General features: G+C 36.2%; 1 protein-coding gene across 11 annotated transcripts in view; it reads right to left on the bottom strand.

Annotated features, from left to right (window-relative positions):
• Nucleotides 1–25381, bottom strand: part of LOC121316948 (syntaxin-binding protein 5) — a 138812-nt gene extending 113431 nt beyond the window's left edge. For 6 of the 11 annotated variants that reach the window (XM_041252357.1, XM_041252353.1, XM_041252360.1 and 3 more), the window contains exons 1-2: nt 24913–25380; nt 22112–22209 (exon numbers count right to left, since the gene is read on the bottom strand). In XM_041252357.1, the coding sequence (XP_041108291.1) occupies nt 22112–22209; nt 24913–25044 (230 nt within the window). In that variant the 5' untranslated portion in view covers nt 25045–25380. Of the gene's footprint in view, nt 1–22111; nt 22210–24912 lie in introns of all 11 variants that reach the window. The other 5 variants (XM_041252351.1, XM_041252352.1, XM_041252349.1 and 2 more) reach the window with 3 other exon arrangements.
• Between the last annotated feature and the right edge of the window lie 867 nt (nt 25382–26248).

Genomic DNA, 26248 nt, shown 5'->3' on the forward strand with positions numbered 1-26248 from the left:
GGGCCAATACAGAGTGCAGAATACGTTAAAATACACATCAAGTAGCCAACAGTACAGTACCTCCAGCACAGCTTGGAAAGAAAACTGGTTTCACATATAAAATGAGTTCCTTCCACCCTCTCAAGTAAACTAATGAGATGTACCCTTTCCTAATGAACTGTCACTTCATACCTACATTGCAGATACTTTTGAATTACTATAAGTTCTTGAATTCTACAAGAGTGAAGGGTCCCAGAGTACCATGTAGCACTAACTGGCTAATTGAATATATAATGACAAGAAAAATTGTTATACACTAGAACAGTTCAGTGCTTAAAATTACCTTGTACTAGAAATCAACACCCCTACAGGACCTGTCTGTGCTACAGATAACTTCTTTGCTTTATGAAGCCCCTCTCAACATGTGGAAAAATCTAATCGTATTTATTTGTATTAAGGTTGTTCACATTAAGATAACATGAACATCATTGGGACACTGTATATTTACCAAGCTCTTTACTCAAAAGTGTCTTGCTGTTGCTACAAAACTAGTAGCAGGCAGTTAATTTAAGAACTCAAAAGTGGTGCAAAGTGCACTCCCTCTTCTTGGCGGTATTGCTGTGCTGCTTTTAACAAATTAATCCACTTTCAAGTAAAACAAGTCTCAGCTTAGTCCACATCAGAAAACCACTACTAGATGCTGGCAACAATAACATGCTAGTGTAAAGACTGACTGTGTATTTACTGGATGAAAGCCAGAAGCTTGCACACCAACCAACCACCTGACCAGCAAAGGGAGGTCAACACCTTCCCAAAACGTACTAAGTCGTCTTCTAAAACACAGTAAAAGCAAGGCCAGGCTCTGTGGCATTTAGCCTTCTTTAAGTCCTATTTTTATCTTGTTTGCACTTGATTTATTTGTTCACTTAAGGTATTCCATTTTTGAAAGATGCAAGACATGTTTCCAAGGAAAAGCACTGCCAAATGACAAGCAAGAAGTGTCCCGGAAAAGCAAAAAACATCTCTTGTGGGAAAGTTTGGCTATACGCCATAGAATGCACTAGAAAAAAGGAGAAGGGTGAAAACATGAAGCACGCTGAGAGAGAGAGAGAGAGAGAGAGAGGAGAGAGAGAGCTTTTCCTAATGACATGATTACAGAGTACATGGACCCCTTGTACCATCACAATTCCTTCTTTAATTGTTCACTACAGACCATTGAACAAGACCCTGGAAAATCGGGTGGTAAAAAAACGACAGCCAACCACCCACAGACCCATTACAGTCGAATCCATCTGCCCGATTATCAAAAGAGTTGTTTGCCTGCAATTGAACCAATTTTACAAGACCTGGGTGCGTTCATCTCCTTTTAGTGAAATGTATTCATACTGCTGAACTCCAGAGCTCACATTCACATGACAAATTACAGTTCTCAAGCACTGACTAGAAAGCAGTTTTAGGGATGAACTACCATTGTAGCATTATTACAAAACTACTGTGACACTGCTTTTTTTTTTTTTTTGCTACTGATTTATGCAACAAACTGGAAACTAATCCATGCATTTAGTTGTGTTAATATTTTACATCAAAGTGATTGAAGAAACCGGTCTATTAAAATGTACACAAATTTCTGGCAGATGAATTTAAGACACAAAGCCTTGCCCTGCTTGACTAAGTTCCTGTTTCTGCATTAAAATGCAGACCACAGTTTGTCTGATGAAAAAGGCTGGTTACACTACACTTTACATCCCAGCTCATGTATATGTACTGGCTTGGTACAGTCTATATGTTGTGTTATGAACTGTATATGAAGCTTGCAGTACTGCGCATGGTTTTGATTACTGTTCTTTGACTAGCTGTACTTAGTGTGTTGACTGATTACTGGGGGTTGTCAGCAAGATAAAAAGTGTGCAGTGTGGAGTCAACTGAGGTTGCAATTTTGTTGAATGAGGAAATCAAGCATAATTGATCGACAGCATGCCCAGTAAAATATAAATTCAGCAAATATGTAGCATTTATAAAGCTGCTACCATTGTTACTCACCCAGCTAGTGCCAAGGCAATTATGTTGCCTATACAGGTGTTACTTTTTCTCCTCAAACTCTAAAAGGAGTGCATACAAATATCCACTTGTCACAGCTGCGCCCAAAGCAATTTTGGCGAGATCTGTTTTTCATTTGTTTACACAAGACATGGTGATGTGGTAAAAGCCTCAGTTGCAAGTCATTCCGTACTTCACAGGACATAGAAGAAACCACTGAACATCAACACCGTCGCAATCAATCTTGAAGGACTAGTAAAACACAAGAGCTAGTAAAACACTCCAAGGTAATGTACACTACTACCCAGAATACAATGAGAAAAATCTATCTGTGAATAGATCTGTGTACCAGATGTACTGTCTCCATACAGCAGAAACATCTTAATCTTAGACAAGCTTTTAATAAACAAAAAAAAAGAAAAAGGACAGCAAGCCATATATGGCAGCCATATTTGGTCAGAGGTTAAAGACACAGTGTTTATATAACCCTCACAGGGATGCTTAATAATGAGTCAACATGTACAGCTTGGCATTTGCAGATACGACATGAGTAATAAATGTACATTGTAATAGTGCACTGTTCTACACAACAAAGCATCCCTGCAGCCAAACAGCGGAATGTCAATTCAGAATTGTGTGTGCAAGAGGAAGCAAATATGACTGCCAAACCTTGTATAGCAAATATTGCAATTAAGCTTGACCAAGTGAATCACAGAACAAAGCTTTACTAAATTTAAAGCCAGTATCAAAAGGCAAAGCAGGCCATCAACAATAAGCTACAGTGCATTTGTCACTGTAAAGTACCCTCCTCCTTATTAATATTTTTAAATAGCAATAATAATAATAATAATAACAACAACAATAATATTTGCACAACTCTACAAGCACTCCCCTCCAAGCCCTAATCTCATGTCAAAAAGCAAAGTTCTACTGTACATTATGCACATGCTATGGTTCCTGGTCCATATTTGAATGTGTTATCCTTGTCCGTCTTGCACCTGCAAACACAGATTTAAGTCGAGTTTTGCACTTTCCTTAGCCTTTAATTTATTCACACACTTAGACAAGGCTTCCCAGATACTCACTGCCGATACATTCAAAGATGTCAGCAATGCAACACTTTTCTCACGTTGCGCAGTCTCATATTCCCTCCACATAAAATAACACACTGACAGCTTTATTACCCTACTCTTTTAGACAAACAAAATCTTACAAACACTCCACTTTATCCTTTCCCCAAAAGATTTCAGAAAGGTCCCCAATATTCTCACAGCAAAGAATTATTTCTATTCAAAATATAAATTTACTGCTGAGGATTTCAGAACGCATTAACATCAGAATGTGCCTAAATTCACAATACTTAAACATCCAAGTCGCCAACTAAATTTAAAGACACAGTTCCTTTTTGTGCACTTGTTCAGTATGTTTTACATAATGTCAAATGTCACACAGCTTCCTTACCTGTAGTAACACACACATGATAGTACACACTCACTTACTGACACACTCAAAACATAACCTGGCAACAGGCTACAACACTAGTTACCGAAGTAACTTCTTTCAACAGTTAACCGTAAGGCACTTGCATTTCATATCATACAGGAAATAAAAGGGTTATAAGCGGATTAGTACTCTGGTAGAATAATGTAGCTGATCTTTAAATAAGGAAAAAAACAGTTACAAACTGAAACATCATATACAGTAAATGTCATCTGGCCATGCTACTGTAATATTAAAGGTTAGGAATTCATTAGATACGTATTTTATTGTTTTTATACAGTAGGACAGCAATTCACAAATAAATGTTCCAACCAATGACCTTACTCCCTAGACACATTTACTTAACAACTGTGTTTATCAAGATACAGTAAAACCGGTCGAATGTGTTTGGGACTGAAATTGTGCCATATTATAGTGTGTGTTCTAATACTATACAGTACAACAGGAAATTTTGGCAGGGAATTTACTTTGTCTTTATTGACGGTTTTGACTGGATTGCCAATAATTCCTCCACCAATCAGAGTGCGGCATAAAGCGAGTGATCCCGGCCTCTGACAGACTGGCACGCAGCACAGGTTAAAGAAGTGCTGTGAGAATATGAGAATGGCAGTTTGATGAAGCCAATTTCCTTGAAAAAGATTTTAAAAAGCAGACCAGACATTTACATTAATGATTTAGAAAATCTGGAATTTATGATACGATCAGGAACTCTGAAGCAGTATAACTGTGCCTGCTAATGTGGTACGTGTAGGACTGTTCTTTTCTATGTTAAGCAGTTTTGTTTTGTTTTTTTCACAAGGGGTTAATTAAATACTGTAACAGCCAAAATAGTTTATTCCGGACTTGTTAGAAAGTCTGTAATAAAAGCAAATTTGTTCTGGATTGTCGATTCGTTGTAGATACTACTATTAAGACACCCACCATGCAGGTATCGCAACGTCCCTAAACAATATTATAAAATAAATTAGCTATGCACCATTTAAAAATGAGCTGATTTTGTCAGTGCTTGCTAGTCTATTAACTAGTTTCAAATTGAAAGCATTTTTGTTAAGGCTTTATTGTTAGTTTTCAAAAGTGGCAATAATGTCCTACAAATACTAAATGATATTGTGATCAGAGCTAAGTTTTAAAACTAGTTAGCAAATGCCTATCGTTAAAGTACTGCAGCTCCTAATCCTTTCCAATTACTGGTATCTTAAAATTCAGGACTATATAACAATAATGAACCTGTAACTGATTTTTAGAAGGCCTTTGTTCTTATCCAAGTTGCTGCAGTGACACTGTAGATGCTATAATGAGTTACTGTATATAAGATACCGTTTTAGAAGACAGATTTCATTAACTTAACATGTTTTTGAATGTTTTTTAAATAAAAGTAAAAATGCAAAACTGTGGCATTTTGCTCTGCTCTGATAACACCGTGTAACAATTTTTTTTTTTTTTTTGTTCCTGGGTAGTAAGTGTTATTTCCTAATTGCTTATGCCTCAAAAGTATAGAAAATGGCTATTACTCCCCACAAACTTTGCTTTTGTGACCAGGACAGTGATAATTCAAAATATCATTATTTCCAATGGGAAAACGGGCAAATGTGTGTCTTTTCGTTCACATAAAGTCAGAAAAAAACAACATATGAATCCAAATTAACATGTATTTATACTAAAGTAATACAAAAATGTAAATACTTTATAATCGTAAATCTCGAAAAACTACTCACTTCTAAATCTTTTGTAGTCATTTTTGTATTACTTTATTATAAATACATGTTAATTTGGATTCATATGTTGTTTTTTTCTGACTTTATGTGAACTTTTGAGGCATAAGCAATTAGGAAATAACACTTACTACCCAGGAACAAAAATTGTGTTACATAGTGTTATTAAACTTCTGTCCTGAATTAAAACAAAGTTCAAGGCAGCACCATCATTTTGATTTAATCGAGGTACTTATCACGGCCAAGCAGTAATACGTTTAGAAAACAACTTTCAAGCAGGATCTAAAAAAATACCAGATTGTTTGTTTTATCCAGCAGGAAGCACATTTTGGGACACATGCAATACAGTACAGTAACTGCAAAGCAGAGCTTGTCCTCAACTTTTAGAGTTGTTTACAAAGAGCACAATCATTTTGGTATGTATTCCACACTGAGAAATGCCACAAAACGTTATATTGCAATTGCAAAATATTATATTAAATAGGAGCTTATGTATTTACAGTTCAAGGAATGCAGATCCTTTGCAAGCACTTGCAGAATTAACTGGTCTTATTTTGTTCCTCAATTTAGTTTTCTATGCTACTAACTTGCACGTTTATATATGAACACTCCACTCAGTTGCCAATGGCAACATGCATCGTTAGCAATAGTTAGGTCTTGTGTGCTATTTTTAGTCAATGTCTTGCTATATACTGTAGGGCAGAACTGCAGATACACCTGACATGTTGAGGAGCAACATCTGATTAAACATTGACTAGCTCTAGCCAAAGCACTTCTACTCCTCTAATGATGAAATACCTGTTTCCATGCCCAACAGCAGTATACAGCATCTTCAGTCACCACAATGTACACTGGCATGTCACAGTGCCGTTTTTTTTCCTTCCAAACATTGGTGCAAACTGGAATAACCTCAAGCTGTCTTCATAAAACGGTATGGATGTCAGCATACTTTAGTAAATGTAAAACAAACAAAAAAAAAACAAATATACATACACTACAACTTATCACAAACATGTATATGTGCAACAGCTTTTAGACCATTTAAAATTTGTCGTTAACTGGTATCACATTTGCCAGGAGAATGTGTGTGCTGTACATTAAGTTAAAATTCTTCTCTATCAGTGGAGAAGAATGTGTGTGTGTGTATGTGGATATACATACACATACACACATACAAACAAGTTACAAAAGACTACAACATATGATGATAGATAACTAGACTTGCTACTTTTCGATTGTAATTGATAAAGGTCGTTAAACGCTGAATACAAAAAAAAATATGAGTTCGACTGAAATAAATTTATATAGGATAAACGTCGGTAAAACCACTTTTTTTTTTTTTGCTTACCAAAAATAATACATTTAAAAGAAATCACCTCATCTGTGTAGTTTTTAAACTTGCCGTCTGTCCCGTCTCCGTTCCGCCCAAATGGCTATGTGTCGCTGTCAGTCAAATCAGTTGTTCCTTAATAGGCTTGAATAGCTTCACCGTCAGTCAATCATCCTGTCCTGACAGATCGCGTTGACTGAAGCAGCGCTAGAATGCTCTCATTCTTTTAAATGGCTGTCAATCATCAAGACTGAATGTGCACTTTCATTTGCCAGTCATTCAAAGCGGCTACTTTGCAATTAGCAGGTTAAGGTGTAGGTTATGTCGGACTTACACTGCACGATTTTTGCTGATCGCCAACGAGCTGAGGAGTCGGCGACTAATTTCTTAAAATTTGGGATAAAATAAGGTTGTCGGGGACAGAATTGTCGATAAGTTTGAGAGGGTCTACGATGCCCCGTTAATGGATTCTGCAATCTCCCGACGCTCTTACGACATCCCAACAAATTTCTAACATTTCTAACACAAATTTCTATCAGAAAACTTTAGTCCCAGACAAAGCAATTCGGGCCGATTTCTTGATGAATGCTGCCAGTGGCAGGAACACCCGTGTCTCTTTGACATGTGACATTTCCTATCATGATCGCTCATTGAAGGAACAAAGATGGAAGGAAATTGCTTTGGAACTTCAGGTACCTGATAAGTAAATAATTGTTATAACTTGTTAACGCCGAAGCAGATACTGTGTGTAGTAGAGTGTGCTCTCCTGGCAATCAATTTCTACAGTCACTCATATTCGAGATCCCTTTCAAACCCCTACTGTATGCTTTTATTGCTAATTTAATCAAATTAACAGGAGGGGTGCGCGTCTGTGTGTGTAAGAAATAGAGAGAATGTAGATTACGTTGTTGCATATTTAAACTTATGACAAACTTGTAGTAGCCTACAATTAAAGTTGTATTCTAGTCTGTTCAAAAGCGCAACACTCGCTCGTAGTACAAAATATTTATTTTTCAGTTTATTTATTTGTACCTGACTCATACAAGTAATACAATGTATTTCATATTACATTCCAGTGTTGCCTCACCTCGATCTCTTGCTGTAAAATCATCAGTCCGTACTGGCCACGTCAGTTTGCATCCAAACTTATCTCTGTGTTCTTTTTTTCTGTGCAAAACAATGCACAAACAGTGATCGTCTCCTTGCTTGAGTCCATGATTCTCCTGAATGATGTCTACGATTCTGCAATGAAAATAGGCGCAGTCCGCGACAAGATACCTCTTGTAGTGTGTGTAGCCTGCAATCCCCGATCTATAGTGAGAAATCGTAGCTCAATCGGTAAGTGTGAGTGGCGCTGCGTCTCCCGATTGCATAAATCGTGCAGCATAAGCCCGGCTTAAGCGTTTGCTATTATAGGTACACGGTGACAGTTACTAGTTTGATTTGAAAATGGGGCGCAAGAAAGGAAAACACAATGAGTATTGTGCACAATACCCCAATCGACAGCTGAAGTCTCCACGGCAGGCGAAGCGGGCCAGTCCGCCTTGTCTCCAGTGAGTCCACCTGTGCTTAAGGAGAGGGGCAGAGCTTGGAATAAATGCAAGTTAGTTCTGTTCAACTATTTAATTTTTTGTTCTATGCATATTGTTTTTACTTGTAAATGTATGCTATAAAATTCTGTGTAATACACTTTACATGTTGAGTTTTCTACGGTTTATTTGAGACTTTAATTTGTGTAGGATCTATATCTATAAAAGGTATATCTTCGACAGTACGATAACCATCAAAAAATATACCACGGCTATCGTCGTACCGTGGTATAATGTAATTTTTTTATAATCTGTTTTTAAATGGCTATTTAAAAGAAACACACTCAAGTCAAGTCATTTTTTAACAAGAAAAATACCTTTAACATTTTAAAACAAATACAAACACACTGGTACTACAGTTCTATCAGGCACTATCTAACTGGAAGTAGTGTTCACTGCTCAAACAGGCTCAGCAAAATGCTTTTATTTCAAATTACTGTGGAGAAACACCAAAATATATATATATATTTTTTGGCTCAGTCTGAAACGATAGGGGATAAGGATGTGACCACTGCAACTGAATACCCTCTTCATCTTTATCAGTTTGGACGACATCCTATTAGTTAAGACAGGGGTTTTCAACCAGGGGTTGCCCTCAATCTGCATCAAAGGCGTTCTTGTGTCCTCCCCCAAATCACACTTCCACCACCCCACCAGTTGGCTTGAATAACGCAACAGTTGTCTTCCATCAGGTCTGTCAAGGGCAAAATTGCATTCATCAATGATAAAACACTTTACCACTCTCTCTGCCGCCAACTCAGATGTTCTCTCAGCTGTCAACATGTTACCCCTGAACGGCCTCCGAGCATGCAAATCGTTTTCATGCCGATGTGGTGACCCTCCGCCTTCCAGGACATGGCCTATCCCTCACAGAGCCGGTTTCCTGGTTTCTCTGCACTAGTATTTGTTATCCCAAGGAACAATACTATCAAAACAATCAACAAACCTATTTGCTCACTATTTAAAATGTAAATAACATTATGTATGTGCCCAATGAACATTTTCATTGTGCATCAGTATACATAGATTATTTAGAAGCACAGGCCTGAAGACGTGACTGAAATGAGGCTTAGCTGATATACTTGTTAATAATCTCTATGTTACTTGAGTTTTGTGCAAGCCCACCTGGTCACCAAGAAGACAATTCACACGCGACTACCGTACCTCAGCAACACATTACATCAGCGTAAGAAACATTGCACTGCCATGCATTTTACGAGGGGAGACGTTTAAAATAATGAAATGCTAAAATTGCATATGAGCCTAAAGAACTTCCACTACTAAAACATTCCATTTAGTGCTGTCACTGGTTAACCTCACTAGCTTTACACAATACATTCCCAGTGAATTTCATAGAAACTAAAATAAGCCTTATTTCATTAAAATCAGTTCCAGGATAATGCATACCATAGCATTCAAATGCTCAGCCAATCACATATCAGTACAGTATTGTAAAAAAAAAAAAAAGTGTCACAGCATTGTGGTGTCACTTTATACCACTCACAGCAGCATGAAAATGTAATATTTCAGTAACATTTACATGCGAAAGCTGCTCTAAAAACTGGAAAGTGTGCAATTTAAAAATAAAAAAAGAACTTGATAACACAATTCAAACCCACTCCTTCATGACCTGACAAACAGGTAGAAGAGGCAACCCTTTTGCTGTAAAGGGTACTGAAAAGAACCATAGAAGATCACGAAAGGTAATGCTTTTATTATAAAACCATCCTCCCACAAAACTGGTTAGATGTCCCTATTGGGACAAAACCTTATACTTTGCAATGTTCTTGGAAGAACCACAGCAAGCTTTTATTTTAGGTTTGTGTTGTTCACTAAGTGAATAGTGTGGGAGAGGTGGGAACCTCTTTGAACGCTGCATGTTACGTTCAGAGTCTCATGACACTTAAACTTGCAGCATCAGCTGTCTCTTAAATACCTCCTGTTTATGTGCATCTCAGCATAATGTGCTTCTAAAATACTGCTAAGTACAGCTTAAAAATGGAATGAGCACTTCACAGTGAATTTTGGGGAACACCCTAATTTCCCTATTGTATAATGATATTCATTGTTGAGGTCTTTTATTGCAATAATTAGGCTGCTGAGCCCCCAACACTGAATGGACAGCAGAAGCAAAATAGATAGAGGAGGAGGGGTGGGTAATTAAAAAATAAATAAATCATTGAAACAACATTGCTCACAACATAATGCCCCAATACAGTAGTGAAGAGGCAAGCAAGTTCATTCTTCCTAAAGGGGTCAATTTCACGTGATTCCACTTCCAGTGTAGAAGCTCTTAGTTTACAGACAGTTAAATGTGAAGAATCATTTTGCTGTACGTACTGCACAAGCACAGAACAATGGCACCAAATCATAAGGGCGTGATATTCAATACAGTGCAGACAAGTACAGCATACTTACACGTTGTTTAATCTACACAAACAGATGAATCAGCATGCAAACATGTAGTAAATTGTACAGTGTACGGTACAGTATAAAAGGCATGACTGGAATTTCTGGGAACCTCCTCAGTGTTTTCATAAAGAGTCCCTCCCAGTCCTACTGTACTGTAAATTACTGCACACATACCCGGATGAATTCCAAGGGAAAGTACACAAGCCTATACTATAGACTGGAGACCTGTCTGTGTGCAATCACATTCAATACACTGTCTGACAAATACTAGGGGATACAAAGTTACTTGACTATCCAAACGGTACTATTCCGCAATTATACTGCACACTAGAAATGTTGTTTGCAGTCTGAATCACTAATGATGTAGGTAATAGTAAGCAGTAATTAAGTAATTTATTACAATATATTTTACAATTCGCACTAACCCAAGGTTTGTTAAAACCCAAAGGATGTTCAACAACGTATGGTGTATTGATTCTCTATGTAGAAGTTTGTAAAATATTTTAGAATATACTACAATATAGTTATCCAAATATCCATAATGTAGTAGTGTAATTTATTGGTAGTATTGTATTATGCATTGTGCTGTCCTATTTTGGGGGGTTCTTTTTGTAAGTACTTAAAGCAAAACACATTTCTTTACCCCCCAAAATAGTAAGTTTACAGGGCTTGGCAAACGCCTGTCGCCTTGATTCCTGTCAAATGGGAATCATAGAAAATACCCATGCACAGTTCCATCCAATTCAGAACATTACTCAAAACATAGCAAGAAAATAACAGGAACAGAACAGTGTGTACAGCCACCTCCACTGTAAATTAAGCTCCCATTACATACTGTACTTGTACTGAATTCCCCTCAAACTTCAACCATTTTGGCTTCTAGTACATTCCAATTGATGATGCATTCTCATTATAAAACTATACACTAGGCACTAGAAGACCGAAGGGAACATCTGTACAGGCATTCACCTCAGGCCAGCATGGCGTTTATAATGGGATTTTTATTTATTACTATTTCTCATATAACTTAAAAGTGTTAAAAAGTAGTTTGTTTCCACTTTATACAGCCTTAACATAGCAGGAGACAGGGTTTTCCTGGGTCACTAACATTTGTAAAATAAATATTTTGTTTACCAATATTTACCTCTAAGAATCCTATAATTTGTAAATGTTTTTGTTCTTAAATTACAACGCAGACAAACACCCATAGTGTTGTGCTAAATTGGTATTATACTGATTATACTGTAGTATGCAATTTAAAGGAAAAAAGCCTCCGTATATAACTGAATCATTAAGGCTCTCAACAGCAAATCTTATTAGAACCACTATCAATGTGAGAAATAAAATGCCTGGCTCCCAAGGTCAGTAATATAAAGTTGCTGGCAAGTATGCTTAAACAGGAACAGGATCATATCATAATTAAATGAGTTTTTTTTTTTTTTTTCAGGCTGTACGGAAACTAAAATGCAAAGCCAACAAACAAATAATTGTGAAATGATGCAAAATTGGAGGTACAGACCACCAGCCACAAAACTTCAATACAATAAAGTGTTTTTTTTTCTAGTCAAGCTGCTGTCTACTTAAAGGACCTGTGGTCTATAATTAGGGTTTCTGTTTTACAGGTTTTATTAATTTTTTGCTATTTTCGAGTTTCGTGTAAATGGTTTTGTTTGCTTTGTTTTTTTCGGGGCTTTCGCTTTTTATATACTGCATGAAATTGTTTTCGGTTACTTTCCAAAATTCTTGTGTGTTTTTTTTTTCTGTCAAAATATTCAACAAAGTCAACGTAAATCGTGAATTAAGCAACCATTTCCACTGTTTTTCTAGTGTTTATTGGCTATACGCTGATTTCATTTTGTTTTATATAAGGGGCGGGTTTTTATGAGTTAAAACCGAAAATCTGAATCCCTATCTATAATCAATGTGGGTAAAATGTCCAGTCTTTTTAAAATGTTTTTAATTACACTAACCGTTGAGAAAATAGTGCCCAATTCAGAGCAGTTTCAAAATTAAGTAAGCCTCTAGATATTTACAGCCCAAAACTCATATTAGGTGACTATGACCCTTCGTAAAATATACTGTAAGTGGTATAAAGAAAACCTCATTAATGGTTTTGTAAACAGAAATAAAGCTTCAACAACGGTATCCAATTTACAGAAACTTCTTATTTGTCATAATATCTAACAAATGCTCATCAGTATTCTGACCAGATGGTTAAGGTTCATTTTATGTTTATTCAGAGTTGAGCCAATGGCAAGAAGAGTTCATAGAATCAATGCAAGTATGTTACAACATGAATATCCATACCATTCATCTTCAGACCTTGAGCAACCTTCCCCTACACATTGAGCTGTGCTTTTAACTAACCTACGTTTGACTTATTAAAACTGATTGGTTTATCTGTCCATGTTTTGAAGAATTCTTACCAAGACGGAATACTTTGCACACTTGCAGTACAGTAACCGGTAAAAACTATGAATACAGAACTGAAGCACGGTACCCAAATGATAAAATAAGCACAAGCATTTCCTTTTTGGTGTTCAGTTTTCCTTGTGTAAGTGTAACATGTACGTGTCTTTTCTTCCACAACCAACTCCTACCTCGGCATCACAGCCCTGCGCTCTTCTGTACCCTGACCTGGCTACTGTCAAACCTGCTCTGGGCAACAATCTAGAGAATCACTCATTGGCAAATCCGACTTCCTCCAGTACAGCAGTTCTTTACTGGGTCCCCCATCTGATGAAGTGGTAATCTTGCATTACAGGCCTGGGGAGCCTAATCCAATAAAGCCTGTGCACCTTTTTCATCAATATAATAAATATATAACAACCTACAAAGTAAATCAATCAAACTGTGGCCATGCTACAGGATTACCTGCATGAACATCCCTGGACTTAAATTAACAAATTCATTTTTTTTTTATAACAGTCTTATAAAGGCGATGCTAGTAAAGATCAAACACCAAAATCTGTGTCGAAATCATTTGCCCTGCAGTCATAGCTAACTCTTTGTGGCTACTTTCTAATGGCCTGCAGGCTTTAACTACCAATGAATCAGTTAATCAACCAATCAATTTGTACACATTACGTAGCAACAAAAATATTTAATGTATATTTAAATGTGTAAATGTATAAAGCATGTTTAAATGTAAAGATACTTAAAATGTGTAAATGTACATTTAAAAAAAGAAAAAAGATAGATTAATCACATTGAGTCAGGCATTTTTATTCCAATTCTGGCTTTAAGAACTCCGACAAACCCTTCTCACACAAAGAGGCATGCTGTGCCTTTGAAACTCATTCCCTTCTTCATCTCCCTGTATGATCAATAAATTGTACATCTTTACTTGCATGTCACAGAATTAATTACTAACATTCTGTGAATGCATTTGTTGTCAGTTGAACTAATCCAAACAGTTGGGATTCGTAATCTTCAGATACAGACATCCAGCATTCTTACCAGCCAACAGCTATGCAACAAAAGACTTCTGGGAAATCAGCTGCCAGACATTTTTTGCAACACTTAAAACAGTTACCTAAACAAAGCAACCTACAACTGAGAAAACTGGTTTCTGTATGTACTATTATGGGAAGGTGGACAACTTCTTAGTAATCATGGATTTCAAAGCTGGTACACTCAATATGGACGGCATGTTTTAAGGTTCCAAGGAACCGCAGATCAGGGTTCAAATGTCGCGGACCTGTAGTTCTGGAAATGCGGGAGTATCTGACCAAGAATCTGGCCTTCTAGTGAATTATTACCCAGGCACTTAAAATAAAACAGGAGCAATATTTTCATGACTGCTGAGATCTATTACTGTATGAGCCCTAAGGCCTTGGAATAGAAATACATTCCACCCCATTTAGGAACACAGACAACAGAACATTAGACATAAATTGAAAACATGTAGGACTGTATCAGTAGCATATAATTAAGTACATATTCTCAGCCACACGCTTAACTTGTGTCAGCACAAGTAAACATGACTAACACCCACAACACATAGAATAGCACCCCACAATAACTGTCAATGCTTAGTGGTTATCAAAACGTAGTTTCCAACAGCTCTGCTCAGACATCCGCATTGTAACACTGTAGAGTTCATGGTAGCCAGGAAAGCATTAAAGTCACCAGAATGCCTACATCCTCAGAATTTATTTTTTTCAATTGTTTGTTTCATTTCTCAATTTTTTTATTGTTGTATAATCTACACATCGCTGTATCCCTTATATTTATTACATGCTCCTTGAAACTACACAGCACAAGTACAGGACTGCTACGTAACCAGTAGGATTTATCCGCCCCGAAAATGCTTCTCCGTAACTACAGAGAGACTTAAAAGGTAACATCATCTTCACTACACATTAATTTTTTATTTTCACAATAATTATTCTGAAGCCAACTACAGGCAAACTGTCAAATGTATTAGATGATGTGAACTAAACTCATTCACATCTCAGTTCACTGAAATTTTGTTGTATTTGTAAACTATACAATTTGCAGATGCCTGCATCCTCAGATAACCCGGTCTCTAGCACACAGTATACGTCAGCCTAATAAAAAGACTGATTAGTCTTTGACCAAGTTACCAAACTATCACATAGTAGGCCTACATTTAAAATCAGAAAGTATTTATTGAAACCTTGTGCTCAACTAAGTTATGGAACTAACGCAATTCCTTGTCGAAATGTATTTTGTTTTATCCTTAAGTTCTACAAGAATGCAACCATATCTGTCATCTAAGCATCTGATATACCATCAGAACGATTAACCAGGCTATGTTTCATCGGTGCAAATTAATTATGACACGAAATTATCCTCTTGACTGAGAATTCGTTGACTAACAAATCATAAACACATCTATAAAGACAACTATTTAAAAACAAACAAACAAAAAGTGTGTCACATTATGGCTGAATCCTGCATTGTATGACCTTATAAATTATAAGGTTACAATCACAACCGAGCTGTTTTGAAAATGAAAGCTAATTCCATCAAAGTACCACTACATTTAAAAGATTCATGCAACGTGTTATACAACTGATTCGTTCATAAATGTCAGCTCGCACCCTGCCTTTTCACTGTTTTTTTAATGCTGTAATATTTTGAAAAAATTAACTAAGTAATTACAGAATAAGGGAAAACCAAGGGAAAAAAACAAAACACACTGGCTTCATTGTATTAAACAGTGAGATTAGCTAGGTGTGTAAGTTATAGTTTTCATAACATTGTTTGTTAAAGCACACGTTTCACTAGTTAAACAGAAGTATGCAAGGTAGTGATAAGCTATTATAAAAAGAAAACAGATAGATAAATTAATGCACCTCAAGATTGTATTTTGTCTATTATTCGAACTGATAAAACAAGGAAGCCGTTACTTGGATAGTGGTAATATTATAGCTACCTATTTACTCCTGTATTATTATTATTATTATTATTATTATTATTATTATTATTATTATTATTATTATCAGAATTTTGATAAAGTAATAATTTATCTACCTATTAGGTGTTAATTTTTAGAGTGGGTGAAACCAGTCTTAACGTTATCAAAACCGGATTCAAACATTCTCCATGACAGATTACAATAGCATTTTATAGACACTGAATAAACGTAATATCATATTAGGTTATTGTCTGGTTGTCTTATAAAATCGCAACGTTTTTAACAGTTATTTAATTTTACTTTTGGTCTACAAAATAAACGTCATACCTTGAAATTGTATCCACTGTGACAGTATTTGTACTCCTCTGTCCAAAGGGGTCAGAAGGGGAGATTAGATAAAGGGGCATTCAGAACAAAGTTGGAGGCATTTTTTTACACCGAGAATCGTGTGAATCTGGAACCTACTCCCCAGTAATGCTGCTGAAGCTGACACCCTGGGATCCTTCAAGAAGCTGCTTGATGAGATTATGGGATCAATACGCTACTAACAACTAAACGAGCAAGATGGCCCAAATGGCTTCCTCTTGTTTGTAAACTTTATGTCTTTACTTATGTTCTCTTAAATATGATTTGCATTGTGTGCCTTGCGCGGATCTACATTGGGCGGTAAAAGCTCTATTCGCAATGGTTTCCCGCTTTATGAAAAAAAGTAATAATGTGTTAAATAAAAAAACTAATACCAGTAACGGTGTACTTGTTCATTCAGGGTCGGATATATAAACTGCAGCGTAAGGTACCAGAAAAATGCTACTGTCTAAAAAAAAAAAAAAAAAAAAAAAAAAACTAGCGGCAAGTTAAGAGTTTTGGGTAGCAAAATGTTACCAAATATATGGTAACTTCGAACCTTGCTAATTCCTATAATAAAAGTTGTTTCCCCTTTGTCTCATGGACTGCCTTTATAAATCAAAAGAATCACTTGTTTTAGGAATTTACTAAAAAATATACTTTGGCAAAGTAGTGATTCAGTCCCACTATTTTAGCACAACCCGACTAGCAAGGGTTGAGTAGATACTACGTATACCCACACCCACACACATTACATGTCTTTTAGCCTCAGCAGAAATGTCAGATAAAGCAGTTTTGTTTAGAATCCTAAATGCAGGCCAGGCAATCAGCCCAATAAATCCTGTACTGTAGCTGAACAATTCAATTTTCATACTAAACGTATTCCTATAATCCTCTCCAACTCATTTCCAAGAATTTTTGTTTTGGTAGCCTGCCAAATGTTCTCAAACGCCAATGACTCAGCCCAATATTGCCTTCTAACATGGTCTTAATGGCAAGCTAGGCGCAGAAATGTTTAACAAAGAAAGGAGGGTAAGAAAGATAGAAAAAAGAAATAGTCAAAGACTTGGATGAGCAGCTTATTGAGTTTAAAGAAAAACTGCACTGCAGAAGCAGCTTTGAGCTCCACAAACAAACCGAAAGATCAATTAAAAACAAGCACTGTGTCTTTGATGAGCAGGCCCAATGCCTAAACTGCACAAATTCTGTCAGCAGCTCAAAACAAAAAAGTGTAAAAGGAGGCTCCCAACATGATACTTAATAACAGTAAAACAACATCAGCCAGAACCTAGCGAAGCAAAACCGTCCATCTGCTGACTGTAATTAACAATCAGGAAGGACATCCTGCAACTGAAGTGCAAATACCAGAAATAATGAAAGTTGGTGTAATGTTCGAAACCTGCTACTTAGCCTACACTGTAACAGAAATAAATGTTTTTTGCAATTTTGAATTGAACATCCAGTAGCCTGGAGACCAAACTACTCTTCAATATATTGTGGTGAGAAACCAAATACCTTGGTACCTCTGAATAGAAAACCTTCATCATGAAATATAGACTGATGGTTTTCACGGGCAAGCTATCTCGCAAGTACCCCAAATGTTATGTTTACTGACAATACCGAAAGACTGTGTGGGATAGTTGTCTTCATTTACCCACTCCTCCCTGAAAACACCCACCTTAACTCGTTATATTTTTATATATTTCCGTGACATTTAAATATTCAGCTCATTATTGTATAAAACATTTTTAAAGTCTACTTCTCGTGTGGTACTGTCAGATTTACTTTGTAGCTAGGAAACCTTTAAATCAATCTTAAAACTTCAGATTTAGGCAAATGGGGGGGGGGGGGACCTATGTACTGATAAAAAATGCCTAACTAAAAGGATTAATATCACATGACTTTTGTTATTGAAAATTTACAGTGCAGTACAAGGAAATTAATTCTACAAAGGTAGACAGTCTTGTTTTTGTATAAGGATTCTTGTAAACACCCCCCGCCCCTTTCTCTTCTGAAGCATTGCATTCAAGGTAACATGTTACAGAAAGTGGATGGAATTTAAGTTATTACTTTACTAAAATATAATTTTCCATTGAATTCTCACAAAGTAATAATCATTTCATAATCACAAACAGAACATATTTTTGTAAGAATTGTAAACTCCAACTCTTAAGGAGATAAACTGAAAAGCATAAAGTGTTACCTGAAAGGGTTACAGTATGTCAATACTTTTAACAAAAAAATAAAGCACTTCACTATCTTTAACATAACCAAGGGTGCATGCACACCCTCTCCCATGCAAGTTAAATAAACAGGGTTAAAATGACTTCAGAAAAAATTAAATACCCAGAGAATAAATATAAGTGCATTTCCAGCTTTATGAATGTGACAATTGCAAATTGATTATGTTGTTGCTGCTTTGCTGTGCTTCCCTACATTACATAAACACAAACAGCCCCAGATCTAGTCTGTATTCTAGAGTAGTGATTTTCAAACTGGGAGGAAAGGACTGTATTTGGGGAAGGGGGGGGAGGTTCATAAATTTTTATTTATTGCATTTTTTTTTTTTTTTTCATTTTAATCTATACTGTATAGCAGAAAATCTATTTTGGTGGTTTTGATTGGATCACCAATAATACTTCTACCAATCAGAGGGTTGCATCCCGCCCTCTGGCAGTATGGTATACAGAAGAGGCTAAAGAAACACTGGACAAGGGAAAGAATGTGTCAGCTATCAAAGTGGATATGAGAATGGCAGTGATGAAGCCAATATGCTTGAAAACATTAAAAGTAGACCAGACATTTTCAAAGGATTTAAAAAATCTGGAATTGATCTGCTGTGATCACAAACCCAGAGGCAGTGTGAACATTGCCTGCTACTGTAGTAGGACTGTTCTTTTACACTGTGTTATGTTGTGAACCATGGCTAAGTTTTAAAACTGAGATAGCAATTGCTTATCATAAAAGTTTACCCGTAGCTTAAAATTAAGGACCATATAAGATCATTAAATACTGTAACTGATTTTTATAAGGCCTTCTTGTTCTTCAAGTTGTTGCAGTGACATTTCAGGGATTATAATGTGTTACCGTAAATGAGATATTGTTTTAGCAGACATATTTCATTAAGTAAACATTTATTTTAATGTTTTTGGAGTTTCACACTAAACTGTGTGAAATTTTTCTTTTTGAACGTGCTAAGTGAAAAATACCAATTTAAAAACAGTCAAAATCCCCCCCAAGGTAGAAAATCCACCAAAGTAGAAAATGAAGTACTACAGACAAGAGGAAGGCAGGCGACGTACAAAAAGTTTGAGAACATCTGTTCTAGAGCATACTCTGGGATTGCTAGCTTAGGAGCAAATTCAAAATTACTGACCTGGGAAACAAAGCATTTTTCTTAAAACTCGCTGAAAACAATGGGAAGCTTTTTTTTCTAATTCAGAAGTAAAATCATCCTGCCTGATGAATCTGGGTGCAAAAGAAGGGCAAAATTTTGTGCCATTAATTCAGCTGCATCATGATAATGCTTTATATTTCATTCACTGCCGTATATAGGCCTATTAGTAAAATCCCAGGAAGGGTTTGTTTCACAAACACCAGGCATGGCTATGCAGAAGGTCACCTGTACTGCATGCTGTTTTAAACTACAATGGGAAACACCATCATTTATTTTGCATGTCTGTCATCACCCATGTTTATTTTAGCTTGGAGAATATACATTTTTACAGGAAGAATCAACAGTTTAAAGAGTCGCTTAAACTGCTAGGAATTTATCTTCGCCTCAGAGGTAACATCTGTATAAAGTACAGTAGAACAAGCAACAAAAATAAATAAATAATATTAAAAGGTATAGGTATGTTACATCTCGTACATGTACCAAGCTAAAACCTACAGACTTCAGCAGCAACACAGTACTGTTAACTTCATTATGTCATCAATGTCTTTCCATATTGAAACAGTAGGTCTCTGAGCAACTGAACACCCATGGTGACTTTTGATCAAAAAGCTCTTCAAACCCTACTATGCACAACTTCATCATGAGATATTGCTGGGAATAGAAATGTAGCCTCACTTCAAACTATATTACCATAAGAAGCATACCGAGACAAAGCACAAAAACCAACGGAACAAAAATTAGCAGTTAAGGAGACAACTCATAGCCTAAGCATGAAATCTGCTACAGTACTTCTTTAGGTTCTAACAGGTATAATTAGATAAATGGAATTTATATGTTCTCCCCATTTTAACTTAAAGAAACAACTAAAATGCAGCAAAAAAAGCTTGGTATAAAATGTATTCTGTACTGATTAATACTACACCTGTGTATTTTAAAATCAACAGCTGCAAGTAATAATGTATAAAGCTTGTATGACTGGTTTCACAGACCTTGACTGGGATTTACCTTGGACTTTGTTACCTAAGGCAACATTAGGTAGCCCTAGATTTACACATTACTTATTCTTACTAATGTACTTCTTAACTGTTGAGACACCTAACCCGCTCCTTGTTGTCTGCCTCATTGAGCTAACACATGTCATGACTCAGGGGGCTCGATTCTTAAAGCCATTTACTACCAATCATCATTGACATTATATTTGTATAAAACACCATTACAATTCTTAAAGGAATAAGAAATAACTCAAGACTGCTCACAAGCCCCAGCAATCAAATATATTTGTTTCTGGTTTGGCAACTTTATTGGGTGTGTTATTACTTTGTAAAAACATCATGCTTGGATTAAATAGCTTTGAGAATAGCCCAAGGTCAATTCATACACTAGCAAGGGCTGCTAGCTGGTGAAATTCAAAGAACTCATTAGGGGTTCCATAATCCATGCAACATACACAATACGAGTCAAGATAAATATGTATCTGTAAAACTGTAAATATTTTTTTAAACGCTACATGACAGCCATTCATCTTTGTTGATACTGATGGAAAATTATAGATACGGCCATAATGAAAGAAAACCAAATCCAAAACCTTCATTCATACCAAAACACTGTGAAAACACAATGAGTTTGTTCTGCCTATGCTTAATCTTTTTTAGCAGTAAAAATGTAATGAAAACAAATTCAATATTCTAAAAGGAAATGATAAGCTGAAATGTCACCAAACATGACTGCTGGCATTTTAAATTTTAGGCCTACATGTTGCTCAGGTCACAAGATAACAGAATAATTATTTTGCTAGAGTACTGGACTAGTTTGGTCCATCTAAACAGTTTATCTTCAGCCTTAACAGAGTTGTATTTATCAGTAGAAAACGTTATTTTTGGTAAAAATGTACTTACAGTAGCAGTATTAAAAAAAAAAAGTAAAATATCATAATTTCCTATTCACCTTAATTGTATCTGCCTACACATCTTTCACAGAATCAATGTCTGTCCACTCAAAAAACTATTGCCAACACAATGCAACACCACAAGTAACCCTTTATTGTACAGCAAGACTACAATATTAAATGTTCCTATTACATATGCGGACACATTAACACTGTAGGGAATGCCAATCTCCAAATCAATGTGTTCTTTTTTTAATAATGGGGCATTGCCCCCAGTGAAAGCTCCATAACAAGTGACAGAGAGATGACCTTGCTCCTAATGGATATGTTTACATTATCATCACCATCATCATTTTGGATAATGGTACTCAGAACAATGTAGATAAAATGTGCTTCCTTTTACTCAAATTCCCCCGCCCCTAAACAAGAAATGTACATACCTGAAAAAAAGGACGAAGGCCAGCGATTCACATTTGAGGCAATTAAATGCATTTGTAATTTACTACTGTTACTGTATATTTTTTTTAAAAAAAGGATACAGCCTCAAAGATCCATTCTGGGTCCCGACGGCCAAGATTTTCTGCACAGGATCAAAAGCCATAGCGGAAGGCTGATAGGGGAATCCATGACGGACCGTCTGCAGATTCACGAATGCCAACCACACAGCAGTGACGTTGCAGAAAGGCAACAAAAAAACAAATGCAGGATTAAAAACAATACTTAACCATCTTTAAATGTAAAACAATACAACATGTTACACTTTAATCATCTGACTTGACATATGAAACAAACATTTACAAGGTCTTTCAGAAATACAAGTTGGCAGTCATTTACCCTGAGGGTACGCAATAATGATCAACCATAATTTACTTTGTTTTTGTAATGTATGACAAGCTTAAAAGCAATCAATGCATAGGTTGTATTAGATATATTCCACACTGTACTGCAGTTATGTTTACTAAAAACATATACTATAAAGTTATAGTTCCTAATAGAATATATGATCGATCTCTTTTATAATGTAATACACTACAATGTTAAATGTAAAACTATAACAAAATGAGGCTTCCATAGTTAGATAGTGAAAACTAATTATATAGGTTCTTTCTGCATATACACAGGTATAGGGTGATTAGAAAGTAAGTTTACCACATCAATAAGGTGCATTTTCCTAATAAGGAAATTGTGATAAACTGGAAGTAAATTCATAGTGTAGTTATCAATATATTTGCATGCACTTGCAGACACCTGCTTTGTGGTACTGGACACTGAAATCGGTGCAGGTTATCTATACTGTACTATAATGTATGGGTGTAGTAGATACATTGCATGGCTATTTCATACTGCAGTCTGATCATATACATTTGAAACGCCTTATAAGAACCCACTTCCCTTCACACAGTAACTAAAAAACGATGCTTAACTACAGCTTTTCTTTGTAGTCTGACCTACTCGTACAACGTGCCCCCCTTTCCCTGCCACTTCTCACTCGTTCTCTATGTTCAGATCCTTATTGCCATGGAGAACTGAAGAACAAAAACACGTCACCCACAGACTAATCGTATGTTCATACCGTGAAGATGTAAGGTAATTTCACATTACACAACGAAAAATACTCATAGGGGTTCACTCGCACGAAACTAACATCAAAAAAATGGAAGATGGTACTGCAAATAAATGGCCATGATGCCATTTTATTCCTTACGTTTTTGTTAAGGGTAGTGTAAAGTCTAATTGATTTTACGCAATGTAATTATGAGCGTTATAAGACATTTTTTATTGTATTCAAAATGCAGGCTAACTTAATTTTAAAAAAAAGAAAAAAAAAAGAATTTAATGTGCATGATTTGGAGAAATAAAAACGTAGGTTAACAACACATACTGGCCAATATTAAAAACATTATTCTTCTGCATACCAGATTGTATGATATAATCCGAGTGAGTCTTAAACTGGCTTGATATCCCACACCATTTTACGGACATACCCTACCCTGCAAAGCTCAGAAAGACCTGCTTAACAAGTAATGCCGTAAATGCAATCCATGTACACACTAGAAAGTGCAACACCCCCACTCTACGTGCGCGGTGTGTTTTTTTGCCATAAAAAAAAAGTATCTCATCTATCAATCCACATTAAAACTACAAATATTTGCGTTATCGTTTGAAAACATATGCAGTTTTCCAAACGGCTTCTTACAGCAACGTGTCAATGTTTGATCCAGAATACATTCTGAAAAGTGTTTAAATATTACATGGACTACCTTGCCACTCGATTGGATCAAAATTGTCCAAGTAAAAGATAAAACCGTAAATTAGCGCTGGAAAATACTATTATCAATCATTGCCATGCAGATTCGTTTTACGGTATTGTTCCTCTATAATTGTTACCTGTGCGGTGCTACTGAAACTACACACACCACGGCATGATTGTTTATTTTTAGTAGTGAATTATTAATACAACAGTTTAACTATGGACAATGTTGCATAGTACGGCAAATGAAGAGTAAAGCGTTTGCAAAGGAATGATAAAAAGTACTGCTTGGTAATTAACAAAACGCTTCCTGCTTACAGATGCATGGAGGGTTCTGCGCATCGGTGTCAGAAACCAGCTATAAAATAATAGTCAGGGGTAGCTGAAAAATAAAACATATTTTAGTCGAGAAAAAAAAAAAACACGCTATTAAGTCTTCATTCTTAAGTTGTTTTAACTCATCTCGGGGATACAGTGTTGACGGTGATCAACCACATAAATATAATGAGAAATGCTCGTATTTAATAACAGTATTGTTTATTGTGTTGTAAAAGGCTGCCCGTTGCAATATGTAACGCTCTCCGATGTGCATTTTTAGCATAATGTTACTGTAAATGACGGTGATTAATATTGATGTAAATATCACAGTATCCATTTCTGCTTAGAGTAAATAAATACACAGTGGCACCGCAAGGATACATGGTACATTTTCTAACAAATGTAAGCAATTTGGCATTTATGAAATGCTACGATTTCTACTGTGTGTTTGTTGGATTTAAAGTGGAATTTTTTGCATAAACAATGTTCAGAGCTACACTGCAAATTAATAAATATATTTTGACTTTTCAACAAACAGGGATGCTGGCGTTAAATTGAATCTTGATTGCCTATTTTTAAACGCAGTCAGCAGTGATTTACAGGTGTAATACCTTGGTTTTTCCTCTATTTTTGTGGAATTGATGTTAGCGCTAGATAAAAAGGAACCGATTGTAAATGCACACAGATAAACACACATACTTTTTTATTATCATTATTATTATTTTATTATTTATTTAACGCAACAGTATTGTAAAATGTCTGATTCCCCACCTTGCAGAGCTGGAAGTGTTCGGATTGGAGGGTCTCGTGGATGTCATTGTCCCTGTTTCCAGGTTGAGAAGAGGAGGAGGAGGAGACCGCCGACAGGCCGTCCAGCACCTTCCTGATGTTAAACTTCTTCATTTTCTTCCCACCAAAACACAAAGACGAATATGAACCACGAAAATGACACCAACAACCAATAATACGCACAATGGGGAAACAGCCACACAGACGCACACTCGCTCTCTTCGGTGTATTCTGTAAATCTCACATGTTAAAGAGTGTTGTCACTGCAGTCTCCATGTCAAAATATGAGGCCACCTTGTTGTTGCTGATGTAGGTCGAATTGGTACTTTGTAACAATTATTTATGTATTTATAATTTGGTGTTGCTGTCAATACCTCCGTCTTCTTCTGCGTCTCTGCACTCTACTAACACGGAAACGCAACTGCAGCGAGAAGCGTGCGCATTCAGAGGAGTACCCGGATGTTTAGCAGAGGTGATGCCGCTGCTGAGAGAGAGGTTGCATTAGCGCCTAGTTCTGCTTGATTGCACCTGGAGGGTAGTGCCGATGCCAAATTCACTGGAAGTATGGCAATTGCTTTCCTCCCTAGAAAAAATCAAATTAGATATTGCGTCAATGGTACCGATATCCAAAAAAAAAAAAAAAATGTCAAAAAAATGTCATGATACTACAACCAGAATACTGCATCACCGTTGTTACTATAGATATAAATTAAGGTTGAAGACTAGTACTTCGTAGACTATTAATCTACTCTGTACTAAAATACTAATAGCTGAGTTTTACTAAGTCATGTCTATAACTGTTATTATTATTTTGCATTATTTGTTATCTGTTTAAAGATGTACCATCCCCACCTTTATCCATCTTTTATTGTTATAGGGAAACAATAAAGATATAATTTATTATGCAAATTAATTATGCCATCAAATGGATTGTGGTAGTGGGTAGATTGCAGGAAGGCTCCAGTTTGGTTTTCTCAGTTTGAGAATTTAATCCAAAATACATGGGCACATGGTACTACTAATCAAATGCCTGAATGCATATGCAACCACAATAGATGAGACTTGATGTCCTGTTCCAGCATATATACAGCATATTGACCTTCTGTTTTTCTTTTGTGTTTCTTCTTTCTATCAAGACAGATACTCCTCAAACACTAGCACTACCTCACAGTGCAAACACCTGCTCCAGGTGCATGCTCACTTCAGCCACTGCCTTTTCAAAGCCTACAGCAAATGGGCCCTAACTGATCTGATGAGTTATTCGGTTACACACTGTGTATTAGGTTAATATATTTCTTCAACTTCTAGTTGTTCAGTA

This window comes from Polyodon spathula, chromosome 6, assembly GCF_017654505.1.
Source record: "Polyodon spathula isolate WHYD16114869_AA chromosome 6, ASM1765450v1, whole genome shotgun sequence".
Classification (NCBI taxonomy): domain Eukaryota; kingdom Metazoa; phylum Chordata; class Actinopteri; order Acipenseriformes; family Polyodontidae; genus Polyodon; species Polyodon spathula.